The 20,294-nt window shown below is 43.8% G+C and overlaps 1 protein-coding gene across 4 annotated transcripts in view; it reads left to right on the top strand.

The window, feature by feature from the left end:
• The window catches only part of SLC25A13 (solute carrier family 25 member 13), a 231,063-nt gene that overhangs the window by 149,129 nt on the left and 61,640 nt on the right, over nucleotides 1-20,294 (top strand). For all 4 annotated transcript variants that reach the window (XM_070787512.1, XM_070787511.1, XM_070787513.1 and 1 more), the window contains 2 exons: nucleotides 12,307-12,359; nucleotides 13,676-13,756. In XM_070787512.1, the coding sequence (XP_070643613.1) occupies nucleotides 12,307-12,359; nucleotides 13,676-13,756 (134 nt within the window). The remainder of the gene's footprint in view (nucleotides 1-12,306; nucleotides 12,360-13,675; nucleotides 13,757-20,294) is intronic.

The raw sequence follows: 20,294 nt of genomic DNA, 5'->3' as shown, positions 1-20,294 counted from the left end.
CCCTTTTGTGCCTTGCACATAATCATTGATTAATAATTAGATGTAACTGCATATTTGCAAATGCTTATCATTGAATAAGAGACGGATCAGATGAAAATGGGAAACTGTCATTACCAGCAAAAAAATGGTAATAGAAACAGAAAAACCCCAACTATTTCTGAGAATCCGTATTCTAACTTTTGTATACAAAGTCAAGCAATAATCACCCACATGTGATTCTTTGACTATAAATTTCCTATTCAATGTAATTTGATTGTTTAAAAATTTAATATTCCAGGGGAAAACAGTTAAATTTTAATTCTGAGAATTTAGAAATGCTGCTGTGCACACTCTACCTAGCAATACTTGAAAAGGTGGCAGAGTACATCTCTAATTTATAAACATGTTTCAAAATATTGAGCCTTTTTTTTCCTATTGTGGAATTTTGCTTAACATGTAATTTTTCTGCATCAGGACATATATAATTGCTAATATTTCCTGAGGAGGATAATTTGGGGATATTGCAGAAGTAAGTTCTCTCCCCTATTTTAAAATTAGCTTTGTGTATATTTGGAGAAAAAGTATATAGCATCTCTCTCTTTTTCCTTCTTACAGTGAGAACACAGGATTCTAAAGGGAGCTGTTTTGTATTTAGAAGTAGTTCTCATGGAACTCCACAAGTGATTGTTATTTTTAAAGAACGCTTTCAGCACGAGTTGTTTTCCTCTGTGCTTTCTCTGGCAGTTGCCAGCATTGCTCACGGTCCTGGAAGTTATCCGATCATAATCAGGGAGGCTACTGATAACGCAGCTCTGGGGACTGTTCGTGTTGTCCTCCATGGATGCTGAGTCCAAGGGCTTCTAGTGTTGTGAGTTGGTGAGGTCCTCTCCCCATATTTCTGTGCACTTCCCGGCTTCTTTGTCCATCAGAGTCTCTTAACTTTGGGTAAGTTTGGTGGTTACAAAAGATCCCCTTAGAAATCCTATGAGACTGACCCTGCAACCATTCTCTGTAATACAGACTACTTTACTTTTCTTTACAGGAAAATTAATTGATTTTTCTAGGCCTGTATTTTTTGAAATTCAGGCCCCCTAGGCTAAGTGTATCTGTATCACAGGAAATAACACCCAAGATAATCCACATCTCCCTGAAGTCACTTGTAAAAGTCTTCCTCTGTTTCCTCCCCAGTCTGCAGATTGATTTAATGCATCGAGGTGTTTAAAATCCTTAATGAATTACCTGACAGCTCATTTGATTTGAATGAACCGCATGACCAGATGAATCAGTTATTGGCCGGCTGTAGACTTGGCTTATTAAAGAGAAACGATTGATTGGGTGATCATCCATAATTAAATGCTCTTAACGTTCCAGGGATAACTAATTTCTGCCTTTAAATTTTTGCCACACTTTCCTCCCTCAGATGCTTCAAGTAATGAGATGAGTACCCTTAGAAATTGGAAAATGTTTTGGGGCGGGAAGACCATGGGGAAAAGGATGGATTCAGGAAAAATACTTCTTAAAGGAAGGTTTTAGTTTTTACTTCTGCTTTTGCCGGGGAAAAGAGGAAAATCTGCCAGAAAAGGAAATTAGATAATTTTATGATTTAAACTTAATTTGGAATACTACTTAGTCTTTAAGGCAATTAGCAAGGGAAAAAAAAAAAAAGAGGATGTTTTTTAATCAGCCCATGGACCAGGCTTGCAGAGTTTTAAATGTATCTATTTCAGGTTGTCTGTGTGCTGCAAAAGCAGTCATCTTCCATCCTGGAATGTTCTCAAGGTGACATCTAGAGGATGTTGTGGTGATATCTCAGGAAGTTTTTGATATGCTTGCATTCTAGAAGGAGGTGTTGTTGGACAGCTAGTTTAAGCTAGGTCTCCTGGGTGTGGCTTGTGGTTCTATAGAGGGGAGGCTCCAAATTATATGGATCCACAGTGGGATCCCTTCTTTAATCCTTGTGGATAAAAATAAGTCCAAAAATCCCAACACCAAAATAAAGCAATTGGAGGTCCTACAAGAAGGCAGGCGTCTTGGCACAAACCACAGTGAATCTGTGCACTGTGCTGAGTCATAGTGTCCATCCGTGTCCACCAGCACTTCTCATGAGTGCAGAATGGCTTGTTCTGCTCCTTATTTTCTTGGCCAGTTTCTGCACGTTTTCATTTAGGGCGATAAGTTGTGACTAGATCAAAAAGCAGATATTTGGTTGTAGGAAATCAAACAAAAATGAACAGAAAGCTTGGACAGTTCCTGAGCTGGGTAATCAAATCTCCAGAAGTCTACCATGAGCACAGAGCTTTCAAAGGGGAAACTGAGGTGATGGCAACTTGCAACTGGGGTGGATGGGAGTGGATCGTCAGAGGCTGGAGAGGGCCTGATGGAGAACAGTGAGGAGCTTAGAAAATTGGGAAAGAGGAAACTAGGCAGAGCCTGGAGAAGAAAAGATTAATTAGCAAACAAATTAGTTCCAGGCCTCAAGGATGATCATTTATAGCTAGCTACGGCCTTTACTAGGGCTTCCCTGGTGGCTCAGATGGTAAAGAATCTGCCTGCGATGCAGGAAACCCAGGTTCGATCCTTGAGTTGGAAAGATCTCCTGGAGAAGGGAATGGCTACCCACTCCAGTATTCTTGCCTGAAGAATTCCGTTGTCAGAGGAGCCTGGCAGGCTACAGTCCATGGGGTCCTTAAGAGTCGGACAAGACTGAGCAACTAAAACTTTCACTTTTCATTGCCATTGCTGAGGGCAATGACAAAGGCAATAGACAAAATCTCAGCACCCAGGAAGTTTAGATAGAAAAAAAGATAACCAGGACCCCAAAAGTTGCTATATACCAGAGTGAAAAACTCGGGGAAAAAAGGTATATGGTTCTTCTTCCCAGTGATCTTCTAGGAAGTTCCCAAGGAGGACTCCCAGGAACCATGGTTTTTCTAGACCATGACAATATCATCCTTCTGTGCTTTAACACTCAGTCTCCCAAAGCCATCCCGAGCCATAGCTAAAATAGCAGATGATTCTTGACATTTTGAACAAAAGCATCTAACCCAGATAAGCATTTAAATCTTAATATCTGCCATGCGCCCTGCTATACCATACACCATACACTTGCCTTGGGGTGACACCCTGAGAGCCGGTGGAAAACTGGATTGCAAGAAGGGCCATGAAAGGGGATAGTGTAGTTGGTGGGGGTTGGGGGGGTGCCTCATGCCTGGGGGCTGTATGAATCAAAAACAGACAGACACAGGGGAAGGGAGGAGGGAAGAAAGCTTGAACAAGTGAAGAGAGAAGGCCATGGAAATAGGAGCAGGAATAAAAGCTGTGAGGCAGGGTGTGCAGGGCGCTGATAGCTCCAGAATAAAGGTTAATCTGATGTTGAAAGCAAGGCAGGCTGTCTGGGAAGATGGGAGCAAGTAGAGGGACCTCCGTGCAGAGGTCAGGAGGCTAAGAATTTAACCTCGGAGGGGTCGCCTCGGGGTTGAAATTAGATAACAGAAGGGCGCTGGATGTGGCTCCGGCCACAGCAATAGGAGTATTTTCTGCATTAACATCGTCTACCAGCCCTGCAGCCTGTCTGTGCCCTACCTGCCTTCCACCCCACCTTACATGCTCTAAGCTACCTTTCTCCAGGTTGGGCCGGTCACTTTGGAATTTGTTTTTTGTCCGAGCTGATACAGAAGTGATGTGATGAGATTTCTCCCTTATCATGGCCCCGCATCCTCTGTGCTCCCCCGTGTCTTGTCCAGAGTGATCTGTTGGGACACCTGCCATGTGATGGTTATAGTGGTTGGACTGTCAGCCCAGTCCCTGACCCACTGCTTTCTCTGAGCCTCGTTCCCCAGCTGGGCCCTGACTCCCACTTGTTCACCAGCTTGTAACCTGAAGTTCGCCTCTGCCGGCCAGTGCCTTCTCCCATTTGAGAGGCAGACATGGGTTCCCACCCCAGCACAGCCACCCTTCTTGTGCGGTGGGAAAGGGCCCAGCCATGCAGCCTGCCAGCCCAGTGTGAGCTGGCACTCAGAAAAACATGCAGAATGGGCTGGAAGAAATGCCTTTGTAGACCAGAGAAGGAAGCTGGAGGAGCAAGTCCACTAGGGTGAACAGGGGAAAAGTGAGCGTTGAGGGGCAGAGAGCCTTGTTTTGAGAGGCGGAGTGGGGCCACGTTCAGCTCAGCCACTGCACAGGCACCACGTTGTGAGGGACTGGGGAGACGCTGCTCAGCCTTTTAGAGCCAGTTTCTCTGAAGGACACCAGACTTCCCTGGTGGCTCAGATGGTAAAGCGTCTGTCTACAATGTGGGAGACCTGGGTTTGATCCCTGGGTTGGGAAGTTCCCTGGAGAAGGAAATGGCAACCCACTCCAGTACTCTTGCCTAGAAAATCCCATGGACGGAGGAGCCTGGTGTCCATGGGGTCACAAAGAGTCGGACACAACTGAGGGACTTCACTTTCACTTTCCCTGAAGGAGGGGGAGGATGGTGATGATGATGAGCATAAAGAACAACAACCAAAACACACATCTAGAGTGCTTACTGTGTGCTGATACACTTCCGAGGGTTTTGTGTGTGTTGTTTCGTCTTCAGGACTGCCCCATGCACATACTGTGCTTATCCCCATTCTACAGATGTGGAAACTGAGGTTCAGGGAGGTGGGCGTAACTGAATCACTACTGCACAGCTACTAAATAACAAGAGTCAGAATTTAAACCCAACAGCCTGGCTTCAGACTCCATGCTGTTAATCACCTGGCTCTTCTGCCCCTCAAGAGAAATTACATAGCAAAAAGTGGCTCATCATCGGAGGTTGAAAACTGTTTAAGTTCTTAGCTAAGACATTTTATTTTAGCTGAAAATGTAGCTGAAGATGTGGTGTTATGTCTGTACTGCTTCCTCACTTTTGCTAAAGAATGTGGTGCTGCTGGACGCTGTCAGTGCTTCTAAGCTTGGGGGCATAGCCACGGGGAAGAGCATTTTACTCCCGTCACACTCCCCTAATTCCGTGCTCCCATACTTTCCTCATTCTTGACTGGGAGCACTCTTCAGGATGAATTGCCTCTTAGATGCAAGAGGAGAATCAAGAATATGCCATGAACAGATAGGTAGAAACGTGACCTTTTCGGAATACACAGTCTAGGCTGTGAACAGTATCTGGCTCTTTATATGCAGTTACTCATACCATTATCATAATAAACCAGTGAGTCGTAATTAGCATCCTTGGTTTACTAACGAGGAACTTAAGAGTTCAAAGGATAATGTCCCCAAGATCACTCAGCATGAAAGCAGGGCAGACCGAGGATTCCTCGGTTCTGGTTTGTCAGCCTCCAAGGCCCCAGTGCTCCAAGCCATTCATTCTGTTGCCAAGCCATTGGGAACAAATAGCTTTAATCATGCCAATGTTATTAATGAGTTTCTTTCATAGTCCCTTCTCACCTGGAGATTCTGGAATTATATATCTCTAAAAAGTTTTTAAGTAAAAACTACAGCTCAGTAGCCCTCTGGTCAGCATACTGTTCTCAGAAACTTCCTTTTGGGGGTTCTCTGTAAAGCCTGCAGTTGAGGTTCCTGGTGTGGGCTTAGCTTCCACATCTTTTGCTCAGTCCTTTCTTATCGAGTTGCATAAAGGATGGGGATCCGAGGGGATAGTGTGATTTATATCTCAACCCCATGAAATCTGAAGACAAAATACTATATTAATATTGTACTCTGTAAATCTTTTCTCGCATTAGCAGCCTTCTGGTAAAGTTTGCCAAGGAAGCATTGCCACATGTGCTGATGGAGCTGAACTAAAATGAGAAGATTAGAAAACTAACCACACTAATAAATTTCATTTGAGGCAGTTGGAAAACAGACTGCTGTTTTGACAAGTCAGAAACAACACACACATGCATTCTCTGTTTCTAATGGTTAAAATGAATTTCCAGAATCCAACAGAAACATCTTGTATTAGAAGCCTGATTTTTCTGCTGAGTTATCCAGATGTCAGACATACATGTGCTTTAAACTTCAGTGTGATTGTGTTGAGCCGCCTTCACCAGACTGGCTGTTTTAGGCATTACCGAGCCACATCACCCTTCCTCTTCCTGAGGTCAGGGAATCAGGAGGTTGTTGAAATCCGCAGCTCTCTGGCTTCCCTTCTCCTGCAGATCAGGACCCCTCCCAGAGAACGTTTGGCCACGACTGATGGCGTCAAGGCCCACATGTCTGCTGGCTCTCAGATTGCCATCCACAGCCACCCTTGATTCCCAAGTTCACCACCACAAGAATGATCCTGATCCAGTGCCTCCCTGAGTGCCAGCATCTGGCCTAGGTCTTAGGAATGGATTTGTACTTTGGTTTTATTCTACTGGATTAAGTTACTCATTTTATACAGTGAAACTCAGGCCTGATATTAAATTACCTTAACCTTCCAATTATTCTTCCTGCCTTGGGTCTCTGCCCTTACCATCTGTCCTTCACCTGCCTCCAGAACTCTTTTTCTTTTCGAAGTTTCCTCTTTAAAAGCCACCCAGACTTTTTCCCAAGCCCCTTCATGTGGCCTGCAGAGAAACAGCACAGTGTCCTTGTTCAGGAGCACCCCCTAGAGCCAGCCTGCCTGGGTTGAACCCCCCTGCCCCACATACCAGCTGAGTGACCCTGGGCCGGCTCCTGGAAGTCTGCCTCAGTTTCCTCATCTGTTGATGGGATAAAAATGACATGCGCTGAGTTTTGCTACTGACTTGTGGTGTGGGTTTCATATTGTGGCTTTCCTCGTGGCTCAGATGGTAAGGAATCTGCCTGGAGATAAGGACGGTAAGGAGACCTGGGTTCAGTGCCTGAGTGGGAAAGATCCCCTGGAAAAGGGCATGCAACCCACTCCAGTACTCCTGCCTGGAGAATCCCATGAACAGAGGAGTCTAGTGGGTTACAGTCCATGGGGTCGCAAAGAGTTGGACGTGACTGAGTGACTAACACTTTCTGTGGTGTGGGTTTCATATTGGGGCTTTCCTGGTGGTTCAGATAGTAAGGAATCTGCCTGCGATGCCATAGACCTGAGTTGAATCCCTGGGTCAGGAAGATTGCCTGGAGAAGGGAATGGCAGCCCACTCCAGTATTCCTGCCTGGAGAATTCCATGGACAGAGGAGCCTGGCAACGAGCTACAGTCCATGGGGTTGCAAAGAGTGGGACACGACTGAGCGACTGACGCTTTCACTTCCTCTGGCATGGGTTTCGTGTGTTGCTTCCCATACAGCACACACAGTGGTGTGCGGCATGTAGTAAGTGCCCCCGTACTGTCATTATCTCCACTGTTGTTGATTCGATGAATTACCTCTGCTACCGCTGTGTGTTTACGAGGTCTGTGACCTCACCCCAGCCCTGCCCGTGCAGTGAACCTGAGATTTGGGTGCCTTTTCACAGTCCGTTCTCTCTGCCTAGGCCGCCTGGCTCTGCATCCTCCTCGTGTCTCTCTCCTGCAGTGAACCTCCGCTTGTCCTTAAAGAATCATGCCCAGGATCTCCTCCTCTCTGATGCCCTGCTCCGCCCTGCAGGCAGAGTAGCTGGTTCTCTCCACTGTGTTCCCAGAGCACTTTGGCGCACCAGGGCTGTGACACCCAACACTCTGTTTTTAGGTGCTGTGTCCCGTCTTTGGCACACAGACACCTGGGTCTCCCTCTTTCTCTAAACTGACACAGGCTCCAGGGCACGCCACAGATCTTACTATTTCAACCTAGTTTCTTCCAGTCCCAGGCACAGACAGCATTTGGTAAATGTTTGCTGAACAAATAAATATTTGCCGCCCTATATTTAGTCTTAAATGCAGGGTTTTCTCTATCGTTTTGTTTCGGTCTCTGCTGTTCACAGGGCATTACTAAATTTATAGTGAGAAAGACAAATCTCGGTCGCTTAAAAGGCTGGCTGAAGTGATTGTATCTAACGCTGTAGGCATTTGGCTGTGTGGGCTGTTTTTTATTAGTGATTTAAGAAGACTGTCACAGGGTAGTGATAGAGACAAGAGATCATCATGCAAATCACAGTGCTATCAACCCATCCATGGTTTGGGTGTACAATTTAATGATGAGAAAAATACATCCAGCCAGTAAATATTTAACTAAACATTTCCGTACTTGACCTTAGAGTAGAGAGTAGAATGGAAATTGTGAATGTTACGATGTAGTTTAAATAGCTTACGCCTGAATTTTACTGGTAGAAATGAATGCTGTGTTTTCATGAAGTAATAATAGTGCTTTTTTTCCTCATAGATATTATCTCATGGTGTAAGTAAAGGGTTAATAAGTGAGTATAGTTCAGGAGGAGGAAATTCTTACTTTGACTTAAGAGTGCTTGCTTTGCCCAGATGGTTCCATATTCACATTTTCTGTGCTGTTTCGGTTCATTTAGATTAAAAAGAGCATGGCCATACTCAAGCTAGCAAGAGCATAGGGGAACTTTCCATAAGAGTTCACGTGAGGGAGAAGGAAAACCAAGCACTCGTAGGGATCCCAGGGCAGGAGTCTCACTGGAATCTGGCCCCAGTGGGACCAGAAGCTGGTTAAGGCCGACTCTCCCATCTGGGCACCTTCCACAGCCTGTGTGTTCTCTCTGGTGTCCGTATTCTATTTGTGGCACATTTCTCCTCTCTGCTAGGCCGTTTCCTTTCCTGTCACAGTCTCTGCTTCCTTCTGGCGTTCGCACATACGTGGCTTCGACTGGCCAGTTTTCCCATGTCACGTGGCACCTTCTCAGCTTGTGCCTCTGTTAACTGGCTCCTCACCTCTGAGGAACTAAAAAGCCTCTTGATGAGGGTGAAAGAGGAGAGTGAAAAGACTGACTTAAAACTCAGCATTCAAAAAATGAGGATCATGGCATCTGGTCCTGTCACCTCATGGCAAATAGGAGGGGAAAACGTGGAAACAATAACAGATTTTATTTTCTTGGGCTCCAAAGTCACTGTGGACGGTGACTGCAGCCATAAAATTAAAAGATGCATGCTCCTTGGAAGAAAAGCTATGACAAACCTAGACAGAGTATTAAAAAGCAGAGACATCGCTTTGCCGACAGAGGTCCATATAGTCAGAGCAGTGCTTTCTCCAGTGGTCATGTATGGATGTGAGAGTTGGACCATAAAGAAAGCTGAGCACCGAAGAATTGATGCTATTGAATTGTCGTGCTAGAGAAGATGCTTTTGAGAGTCCCTTGAACTGCAAGGAGATAAAACCAGTCAATCCTATAGAAAATCAACCCTGAATATTCATTATAAGGACTGATGCTGAAACTCCAACACTTTAGCAACCTGATGCGAAGACCCAACTCATTGGAAAAGACCCTGATGCTGGGAAAGATTGAGGGCAAGAGGAGAAGGGGGCAACAGAGGATGAGATGGTTGGATGGCATCCTCGACTCAAATGGACATTGGAGTTTGAACAAAACTCCAATGAGTTGGACTCAAATGGAGTTTGAGCAAATTCCAGGAAATAGTGAAAGACAGGGAAGGCTGACACATTGCAGTCCATGGGGTCATAGAGTCGGACACAACTTAGCAACTCAACAGCACTGCCACCTCTGATGAGTCTGTCATGCTCCTGGGAGAAGGATTCTGGACTCCGTAGCTCCACTTGTAGTGCCAGATCCAGGTTGCTGAACTCATCGGTTATTCGCCTTTAGGTGCCTTGCCCTTGTCCAGTCAGCTTGTAGCCCTGGAGGCTCCAATGCGGCTGGCTAGAGAAGATGTTGCAAACCCAAATAATTATAGGATCCAGGCAGGTTAGTTATGTAAGTGAACAAATGATGCTGGATATGGAAGGGCAGATACACGTTTGCATATTAGGCATTCTGCTGCTGCTGCTGCTAAGTCGCTTCAGTCGTGTCCGACTCCGTGTGACCCCATAGACAGCAGCTCACCAGGCTACCCCATTCCTGGGATTCTCCAGGCAAGAACACTGGAGTGGGTTGCCATTTCCCTCTCCATATGTTAGACATAGGACCGAGTTAGTTCAGTTGCTCAGTCATGTCTGACTCTTTGTGACCCCATGGACTACAGCACATCAGGCTTCCCTGTCCATCACCAACTCCTGGAGCTTGCTCAGACTCACATTCGTTGAGTCTGTGATGCCATCCAGCAGAGTTGGGTGTTGTCTAAAGGCATAGACTCTTGAGAGAGAGGGCTTAGACTCGAATCCCAATCTCAGTATCTATCATCTGCATAACTTAGAACAAATGATTCAGTCTCTGTATGCCTCAGTTTCCTCTCTGCAGGGAGTAAGGATTAAATGAGTTAGTAAAGTGCTTAAAATGGCCCCTGACATAGAGTAAACAGTGTGTTAGCTGTGTTTTTAGAGAACATTTTGATTGGCATCAGCATCCTTGTCATTTATTTTTACAATGAAATGAACTTTCTTCAGTTTTCCTAAAACATGAAGCTGTCTTGGTTTCATTAGTTCTTTAGTTTCTCCCCTTTTTTCAGAGCCTCAAGCACAGAGAGATGTCTCCTCTAGTGTGAGGATATCAACAGAGCATGAAAAATGATGAGCAATATTGCCCTTATTGCCATGCAGGCATTAGGGCGTGATAGGGAGCTTGCTGAATTGACGCTTGGGTCCTGTATAAAGGGTGGAGTCTCCCCCAATGGGAGATAGATTGCTAAAAGGTCAGAAGGAAGCCCAGAGTTGTCAGATCATTAATCAGTCAGTCCATCAGTCCAGTCATCCATCCAGACATCTACCTATTTGTCTTTAAAATAAGCTCAAATTAGGTTTCAAACCTGTGCTACTCAGCAAAACACATCTGCAGACTGGATGCACACAGCCCTGGCGCTAGAGACTTTTGGCTGTAGACTGTTCCTTTAAGAAGATGGTGTGGCCAGAGCTGGTCTCTCCAAAGAGGCTGGAAACAGAGCTTTTTATATAGTGAATTAGGAAAGTGAACTTACTGGTGAAGGATGACACCGTGAAGCCCCTCCCAAGGACAGCAGCATGACCCGGGAACAATATATTCTGACCCTTGGGTTTCCAAGGAAAAGTGTCTGTCTTTGATTTTATTTTCTTAGAGCAGATGAAAAGATCATTTTAGCTCAGATAGGCAGGGCCACTGCTGTCATAACCACCTCTCCTAGAAGTGGCCCTTTCCTGTCAAAGACCACACCTCCTCCTCGTGTTTTGATTCTTATTGTTGCTTAGTCATGCAGTCGTGTCTGACTCTGAGACCCCATGGACTGGAGTCTCCTCTGTCCATGAGATTTCCCATGCGGGAGTACTGGAGTGAGTTGCCAGTCCCTTGCCAGGGGATCTTCCTGACCCAGGGATTGAACCTGCATCTCCTGTATTGGCAGGCATGCTTCTTTACCACTGAACCACCTGGGGAGCCCTGTGCGCTGATTGATCCCCACTCCCGCTGGTGTGCTCAGACCTGAGCTCCTCCCGCTCCACCCCCATCCTGTTACTCTCTACAGCCATCTCCATTTCCACCAGGTAGTCTTTTAGTACTAAAAAACCAAGCACTGGCAGTCAGATTGTTGTTTCTCACGGTCTCTTCTCTGCACGCACACACTCACGCGCTCACACTCACACACATCAATGCACATCAATATGCCTTGTCTCCACAGGAGCCAGAGCAGTCATTTGACAGTATGTGCTAGCGCATCACTCTTCTCCAGATGGAAAACCTTCTCTCTTAACTTACAGTTTCTCAAACTCGGGTCCTGGTTTGGGTGTGGCTCCTGCATCAGGCCCCAGCTGTGTCTCCCTGTGCCCGCCTCATCCAAGAGGGCATACTGATGTGCTCCTTCATGTTTGAGCACAACGGGCTTGTTCCCGCTCTGCTGTCTTTGCCCCGTGTGTTCTCCTCCCTGAAATGCCTGCTTCCCAGTAACTGTCACCTTTGCAGGAATGCCTCTCCCCTCCTTCCATCTGAGACTGGTCAGAGCAGGAACCTTGTCTGGTGCTTGTCACCAAGTCCTAGTTGCTAAGGGTATAAATGGCTGAACTGTGGGCAGTGAGGGAGCAGGGTGGGGAGATGAGAAAAGTATTTTAAAAAAAGGATATATTCACTGAAGTCCACTTATTTAAGAGGTGGGAGGGAAAAGAGCAAATTTGTGAATAATGAGATTTCCTGATTCACTACCACTGTTGACTTACCCAACGTGCAAACGATCTAAAATGTGAGAGGAAATTTGCTCAGACCTGGCTCTCAGAGATTAGTACCTGAACAGTCCGTTTCGAGTATTCTCATCAAAGGTAAGAACAGAAAATTGCAGCCCAGACTGCCCCAGTTTTTACATGGTGATCCCTTCTTTAGAGCTGCTGATATGTTTAGTCAATGTTAATTTATTTAATACGCTTCGGCTTTTCGTTGTTTTTCAGGTCTGTTGCCACAGTTACTGGGAGTCGCCCCAGAGAAGGCCATAAAACTTACAGTAAGTCTTTTGATTTGATGCTTCTGATGAAGGTAGTTTGCACATATTCAGGAATCTAGCAGAGATTCTTAACGTGAAATAGCAGGTCTGTGTTTCCTCGGAGGTGCTAACTGATCTGAATGCAGGGCACTCACCACACACAGCTTTTTATTATTCCCCGAGGTAACACTGAACATCCGAAAACGTGATAATGTATTTGAACAGGATTTTTGGTGGTTGTCACGATTATCACCGTCCTAGCAGGGGCAGTGGCAGCAGCTGCATGTCCTTCAGTGCTGACTGTGCTAGGCGCTTTCACGTTTTACCTCTGGTTGCTTTCATCTTGAGCACACTGCATACAGATATGGAGAGTGAGGCCCACGGGGGGAAGTGTTTGCCTGCATTTTCACAGTTCATCTGTGGGAAAGCTAGAATCCAAAAGCAGTTTTTTTCTGACTCCAGAACATATCACTCAAGTACACAAGTAATTTGTGTTCGAGGTGTAACATTTGCCAGAGCAACAGGTTGAGGAATCTGAGTTCTGGTTGAAGTTGGTGCTCCATCAGATTGGTTCTCCAGTGCCCGACTCCTATCTGACAGGTGGTAAGTAGTTAGTTCGGATTTCTGGAACGGGTCAGTGATCACATTGTCATCACTAAGGTCATAAAGCCCCGGAGAGTTAGACCTTCCCTCTGGATTGGGCTGCGTAGTGTTGGCGCTGAAATTTTCCTTTCATCATCTTCCGATGTGACTGGTGGGACAGCTAATCTTCTGATTGATCCTTAAAATTGCTTGTAGTGTACACCATTTTGAGAATATTGTACTTAATTAATTAATGCTCTTGATGTTCTTTGAGAATCCTTGAGAAATTTCTTAGATGCTGAGTTTCTACCACGCTGAAAGATCTGCTCGGCTAAATGTGTTTCAGTGATGAAGCTGTTTGAGATTAAATCCTGTTAGAAGACTTGAAAGTGATTTTTAATCAAATCTTCTAAAAGTTTTTAAGTTATAAAATGTATGTTTTAATTGTGTCTCTGTTGTTAATATGTCTCTCTCTCTATGCTATGGTAATTGCAGACATATATGAATTAGGCTTGTTAAACCACCTCTCTTAATTTATATTCTCCCCCAAACATCAGGAATGCATATCTATATATTCTGGCTTTCAAAAACGACATATATGAGATCAAGAGCAAAGTCTTAAGCTCGTTCTTTTATTCAGTTTATGATTACTCCAAAACACTGGAAGAAAAATAACATTTATGTACAGTTGTATATGTGTGTTTGATGACTATCTCTATATTTTTTATCAGCTTTTCTAAATATTTTTCTTCAAGGTGAATGATTTTGTGAGGGATAAATTTATGCGCAGAGATGGCTCAGTCCCACTGGCAGCAGAAATTCTTGCCGGAGGCTGTGTAAGTACCTTTTGCGGATCTCAACACTGAAAAGACTTGTTTCATGTACATAGCCCTACCATGCTACCCAAGTGTGGACTAAGGCTTCTGTTCCCCACAGATCCTGCTCAAGGGCACTGTCTACTAGGGCACCCTGGCGTTCCCTAGACAGGCAACTGTTCCTGAGGTGGAAGCGGTAAACGTCTCTGGTCTTCCTGCCTGTTGAGTCATGCCTGTTAAATCCGCCATTGCTTGCAGCTGGTTCTGCAGTAGAAGTCGTCTGTGGCAGAAGTGTTTGGCCTTTGAGCACATCTTTGCTGACCTTTCCTGGAGTTTTATTTGTCGTGCAGTCTTTCCTCACGGCACCCTCTGCTGGGTCAGGCACTGGGATTTGTAGTTTGAAGCCAGCAGCCATAGCCCTCTGCTTTGCTTTTCTTCACACACGCCAGCAGGTCTTCAAGGCTCCCCGTGCTTCCGGGAGAAGGAGGTGGGGGTGATGGGCAGAGTGCGCTCTGCATTGTCAGAAACGCTTGGAATGAGTATTTCTTTATGTGGACGGACGACCTGCATCTTGTTCCTGAGCTCGGCAAAACATCGTGTCTTTTTTTAGTTCACGTACGGGTTTGTTCATGTGAATGTAAATACCTTAAGTAAGTTAAACTCTTCTACAAAGACGGGTGCTATTTAAAGATAAGGTTGGTTAAGTAAATGGTCTTTGATCGCTGGGGCAATAAATATGGGTATATTTTTCCATCTAAACCTGTGTTTCTTGTACAAAAGATGAGATCACTTTTTTTTTTTTTTTAATTTGCTTGTTCTGTGCAGGAATTGGTGATCATAAAATGATCTTTTCCTGAAAAGTCATTGAGTTTAGAAGTTGGGAAAACACCCGAGAATATTAAACCTTTGTCTGGAGAGGGCTTATTGTCCTAATATTGAATGGGGTTCCCTGAGTGTAGTGGGAGCGACAGAGTCCTAGCCTCTGGTGATTCTTAAGAGGCGGACGGAATTTGGCTCCAGCCTGACTCTTTCTGTTTGATCACTGACCTGTCAGAGATGGCCAGGTAAGAGCCCCTTGTCCTGTAACTTTAGGAGCATTGAGGATGGAAAAAGGGAGCCTTTAATGTCCTAAGTGAAAAGGACACACAATAATAATCAAAAAGAATATGAGGAGTTGCAGACATGGCTTTTGCCAGTAAGTATTCCTTTAAAACAACTCTAGCTTTCAGTTGAATGACTAGGTTTTCTAATTTTCAATGGCATAACCATGGGCTATATTTAGTGTATCCTCAAGGCTGCTACCAGGGGCCTGAGAGAACGGGCCGTTTCAGTAGGTCAGGTAGGTTTGTTATTTTTTTTAAAGTCAGGTTTTAAACTTGCTGAAAAGACATGATTATATATCTCTGTAAGAATTTAAAGTGGAAAACTAACTATGTGATACTACTCAAGATTTTTGGCAATAATCTTGAGCTTTATTTTCTTTTTATGAAAGCATTTTGCCCACACACAGACCTGGGTGCCAAGGAGATTGGTCGTGGCATGTATCGTCTGCCGTAGGTGGTCTTGTTTTTTCGTTTGTGGTCGCCCATTTCAAATACAAAGCACCGATTGGCATCAGACGTGGTGCCTAGTTATTGTAAAGTGGTGCAGCCCCTTTTCAAACCTGATCTAAACACAGGCTTAAAATTGGAGCCACTGGGGCTTTACAGCTACTTAAAATATCTGCGAAATGAGGTTTGCCATCCTTCATCTCAAAGGTTGGGGAGACAGTGGTCCTCCATGTTTCAAGCCTCCTGTTTTGATTCGCCCTGCCCCTCCTTCCCCCATGCCACTGCTTTAAGAAGTAAGAGTTTATTTTTCAGGTAAGCAATCCTGTAGGTGGCAAACAATCCAGGGCCTTTAGATCCCTAAGTGGTGGGTGGCTGGTTCCCTTCAGCGTGTGTTTTGGAAGTAGGCAGCCACATCTTTCTCTGCAGGCTCTGGTGGCCTTGTCTCCATCCTCAGAGCCCGTCACATGCCCTCTTAGAGGGTCCTTGTGAGGGTGCTTCTGCCTTGCTGGCCAGCCTGGACAACAGAGAGTTTAAAAGATGGTGTCACATGGGCAGTTCCCCTTAGTTCACCCAGGCATCGCCCAGCCACGGGAGCTCACCTTGCTTTATTATTACAGAGGATTAGCATACATGGCTGGCTTTTGCACTTATAACCGCAAATTCTGGTTTCTTTGAAGATGGTTTTTTTGTGTGTGGTTGGTTTGTAATCTGTTTTCTACAAAAACAGGGGTGAGATGCAAGGAGGTCCTTGTCTCCTAACCTTAACTGTCTCCTAGCTAAACTAAGGCTTGTTTTATAAGATACGTATTAGCAAAACAACAAAAATGATAGTAAATTTGAAGGAAAGGGTTGGAGGAGAAAGAATAAAACTGGTCTCATTCGTTAATTTTTAAGATAATTAAATTTGTGACTGACAGATTAAAAAAAAAAAAACTTCTGTTTCATGGATATGCATAAAAGGATGAATCTAGCCCTAAACTCACTCATACGCTAGTTGGGCCGCACTCCGTCGTGTCCGACTCTTTGTGACTCTTTGGACTGTAACCCACCAGGCTCCTCTTTCCATAGGATCTCCCAGGCAAGAATACTGGAGTGGGTTTCTTCCTGACCCGGGGATCAAACTCCAGTCTCCTGCACTACAGGTGGATTCTCGAGTGCTGTGCACCTCTGCACTAGTTTAGAGCACTGTTAAAAGCTTGACTTCAGTTTTCCAAGTGTTTTTGTAGATTGACACTTGCCAGTAGTGATATAATCAGCACACTACATGCTGAGACTGGGGTTTACAAACTCTGGAGTCTGAAAGGGGCCTTTTGGTTTATGCTTGCTGTGTTTAAGCTGGTTTTCTGCTTTCTCAGTTAGACTAAGAGTTGTAGGAGTTTTAACAGATACCTGGAGCCTCGAGTGTCCCTACACAAGGTATATATTACTGTCTGTTTCTTCCGTCCTTTCTTTCCTTCCTGGGTCGGGAGCTCAGTCCAGGAGGGAGACCGCTCTGGGGTGGTCACGGTCAGCAATGGTGGAGGCTTTCAGGATATGGGGCAGAGGACCTGTCGCCACTACCCATCTCCAGCTAGGCTCCCAGTGACTTTAAACCTGACATGTCATCTCTGAGTATGTTGTTGTGATTGCAGTGTTGCTGCTGCTTTAAGAAAAAATAACATATGGTGCCATGTGGTCTGTAGGTTATAGTCCTCAATTCAAGTAAGTCTTCTGTGCCTGTTCTAGTAGAATAGAGGCTTGAAATCCTGAAGGCACTGGGATCTTTGGGTTTTGATCTTCTGATCTTAGGGTTGTCTGAAAAGGAGACACAAATGGTTCCATCATGGCACCATTAGATTAGTGGTCTAATCTACTTGGCATGAAAATCCACATTGAAATGAAAAGAAATGAAATGATATTCACTGGGAAAAAATGTCAAAAAAGGATAAACCTTCATCCTATAAAGCTCATATTTAGTAAAAGTTATCTGCATACCAATAAAAATTAATAGTATTCTGCAGTAATTTTTGGAAAGACAAGCAAATATGCTTGATAATGGGCTTCCCTCGTGCCTCAGTGGTAAGGAATCTGCCTGCCAATGCAGGAGATGCAGACAACACCAGTTTCATCCCTGAGTTGGGAAGATCCCCTGAAGGAAGAAATGGCAACATGCTCCAGTATTCTTGCCTGGAGAATCCCATGGACAGAGGAGTCTGGCAGGCTACAGTCCATGGAGTCACGAAGAGTTAAATGCTACTGAGCATAATGGGTCCACAGTATTTTTCTTTCTTTTTTAAAAAATTTTATTTTATATTGAAGTACAGTTGATTAACAGTGTTATGTTAGTTTTAGGTGTACAGCAAAGTAATTCAGTTATATATATATATACACACACATGTATGTATTCTTTTTAAAATTCTTTTCCAGTTTAGGTTATTACAGACTATTGAGCAAAGCTCCCTGTTCTATACAGAGGGTCCTGTTGGTTATCTGTTTTAAAAATAGCAATGTGTTCATGCTGATCTCAAATTCATTCTCTGTCCGCCCCCCAGTTAACTGTAAGTTTGTCCTCTAAGTCCATGAGTCTGTTTCTGCTTTCTGTGTGCATGAGTGCTCAATCACTTAGTCGAGTCTGCTCTCCACAACCCCATGGACTGTGGCCTGCCAGGTTCCTCTGTCCATGGAATCCTCCAGGCAAGAACATTGGAGTGGGTTGCCATTTCCTACTCCATTTTCTGTTTTGTAAATAAGCTTATTTGTATCAGTTTTTTTGAAAGATTCTGTATGTAAGCGGTATCATATGGCGTTTGTCTTTATGTGACTTGACTTCACTTAGAATGATAATCTCTGGGTCCGTCTGTGTTGCTGCAAATGGCATCGCCTCACTCTTCCTCATGGCTGAGTAGCATTCCATCGTGCATGTGTACTACATCTTCTGTGGATGGACATTTAGGTTGCCTCCGTGTCTCGGCTGTTGTGGACAGTGCTTCAGTGCACATCGTGGAGCATGTATCCTTGTGAACCATGTGTTTCTCTGGATATATGCACAGAGTGGGATTGTTAGGTCATACCTTAGGTCTGTTTTTAGTTTTTTGAGGAACTTCCATACTGTTCTCCATAGTGGCTGTACCAATTTACAGTCCTACCAACAGTGTAGGAGGGTTCCCTTTTCTCCACATCCTTCTAGCATTTATTGTTTGTAGAATTTTTTTTTTGGTGATGGCCATTCTGACTGATATGAGGTGGTATCTCGTAGTTTTGATTTGCATTTCTCTAATAATTAGCAATGTTGAGCATCTTTTTATGTGCCTGTTGATCATCTGTATGTCTTCTTCAGAGAAATATCTATTTAGGTCTTTTGCCCATCTTTTGATTGGATTGTTTGGCCTTTTTTGATATTGAGACACATGAGCAGTTTGTAAATTTTGGAGATTAATCCCTCATTTGTCACATCATTTGCAGATATTTTCACCTATTTTGTGGGTTGTCTTTTGTTTATGGATTCCTTTGCTATGCAAAAACTTCTGAGTTTAATTAAATCCCATTTTTTTTTAAATTTCCACTACTCTAGGAGTAATGGAAAGATAGTAATGGAAACTGCAAAAAAGATATTGCAGTTTATGTCAAAAAATGTTTTGCCCCTATGTTTTTCTCTAAGAATTTTATAGTATCTGATCTTACATTTAGGTCTTTAATCCATATTGAGTTTATTTTTGTGTATGTTGTTAAAGAATGTTTTATTTCATTTTTTACATGTAACAGTCCAGTTTTCCCAGCACCATTTCTTAAAGAGATTGTCTTTTCTTCACTGTATAATCTTGCCTCCTTTGTCATAAATTAATTGTCTGTAGGTACGTGGGTTTATTTCTGAGCTTTCTATCATGTTCCGTTGATCTGTTTTTGTGCCAGTACCATACATTTTTCATGACTGTGGCTTTGTAGTATAGTTTGAATTCAGGGAGCCTGATTCCTCCAGCTCCATTTTTCTTAAGTCTTAAGATTGCTTTGTCTCTTTGGGGTCTTTTGTGTCTTCATACAAATTTTAAGATGTTTTGTTCTAGTTCTTTGAAAAATGGCATTGGTAATTTTTCCATCAAGATATATACATGTACATTTGTGTGTGTATATGTGTGAATCTATCTAATGCTTATGGGAGTTTATATTCATTTTAAGAGAAAAAAATAGTTGATGTGTTCACATCATTGGTTCTGAAAGGGATTGGTGAGAATATGCTCATGGAAGAACATGACATGAAGAGCAATCTCAACACATTGTTGACTGGGGGATTTTTGCAGAAATTAATGCTTATGGCCAGTTGATTTGTTATGTAAGTGAGTATTGAAATAGCTCCTGTCAATACCGTCTAAGTAACAAGAGATGTATTAATACGTCTCTGTTCAGTAAGTTAATTGCTCACCCCCAGAAGTAAGTATGACCCTAGTATTGTTGCCTATATTCCCATTACTGTGGTAATTTCCACATACAGGATGTTTTTATGCCTGTGTGTATAGCTGTGTATCAAAATACCATTTTTAAGGGATGTTTTTATAACTTTGTTTTTTTTTGCTTTACATTCAATTGCAATTCGTTTTTATGGTTTAGAAAAATAAAAAGACACAGACACCCATGTGTCTACCACTTAAGATGTCAAACTTGACACATGCAGCCAGAAGCCCACATGTACCTGTCCCAATAGCGCCCCCGTCTCCCAAGAGGTAAACCTATCCTGAAGTTGGTGTTTTTCACTCTCACACCTGCTTTCTATACTTACTGTAACATCTGAGTGTATCCCTAAGCGAGATGAGTGTTTGCTTTTGGATGCTTGGTTCTGACCCAGTGCAACAAGAACACAGACCCAGAGGTTCCTGTACTGGTGCCTTTGCCTATTTTCGTACTCGTGCAACTGTGTGCTTTGCTTGGAAGAAAAGAATAGTAAATGGAAATATTATTTTCAAATGCTGTAGTGTGGCTGGCATACAGTAAGTCTGTCTTATGGATGTGCGGATTTATAGAATTTTGGATAAATATAG

The sequence above is a fragment of the Bos indicus genome, chromosome 4 (genome assembly GCF_029378745.1).
Source record: "Bos indicus isolate NIAB-ARS_2022 breed Sahiwal x Tharparkar chromosome 4, NIAB-ARS_B.indTharparkar_mat_pri_1.0, whole genome shotgun sequence".
In the NCBI taxonomy this organism is placed as follows: Eukaryota; Metazoa; Chordata; class Mammalia; order Artiodactyla; family Bovidae; genus Bos; species Bos indicus.
This window is presented reverse-complemented; position numbering and strand designations above follow the sequence as displayed.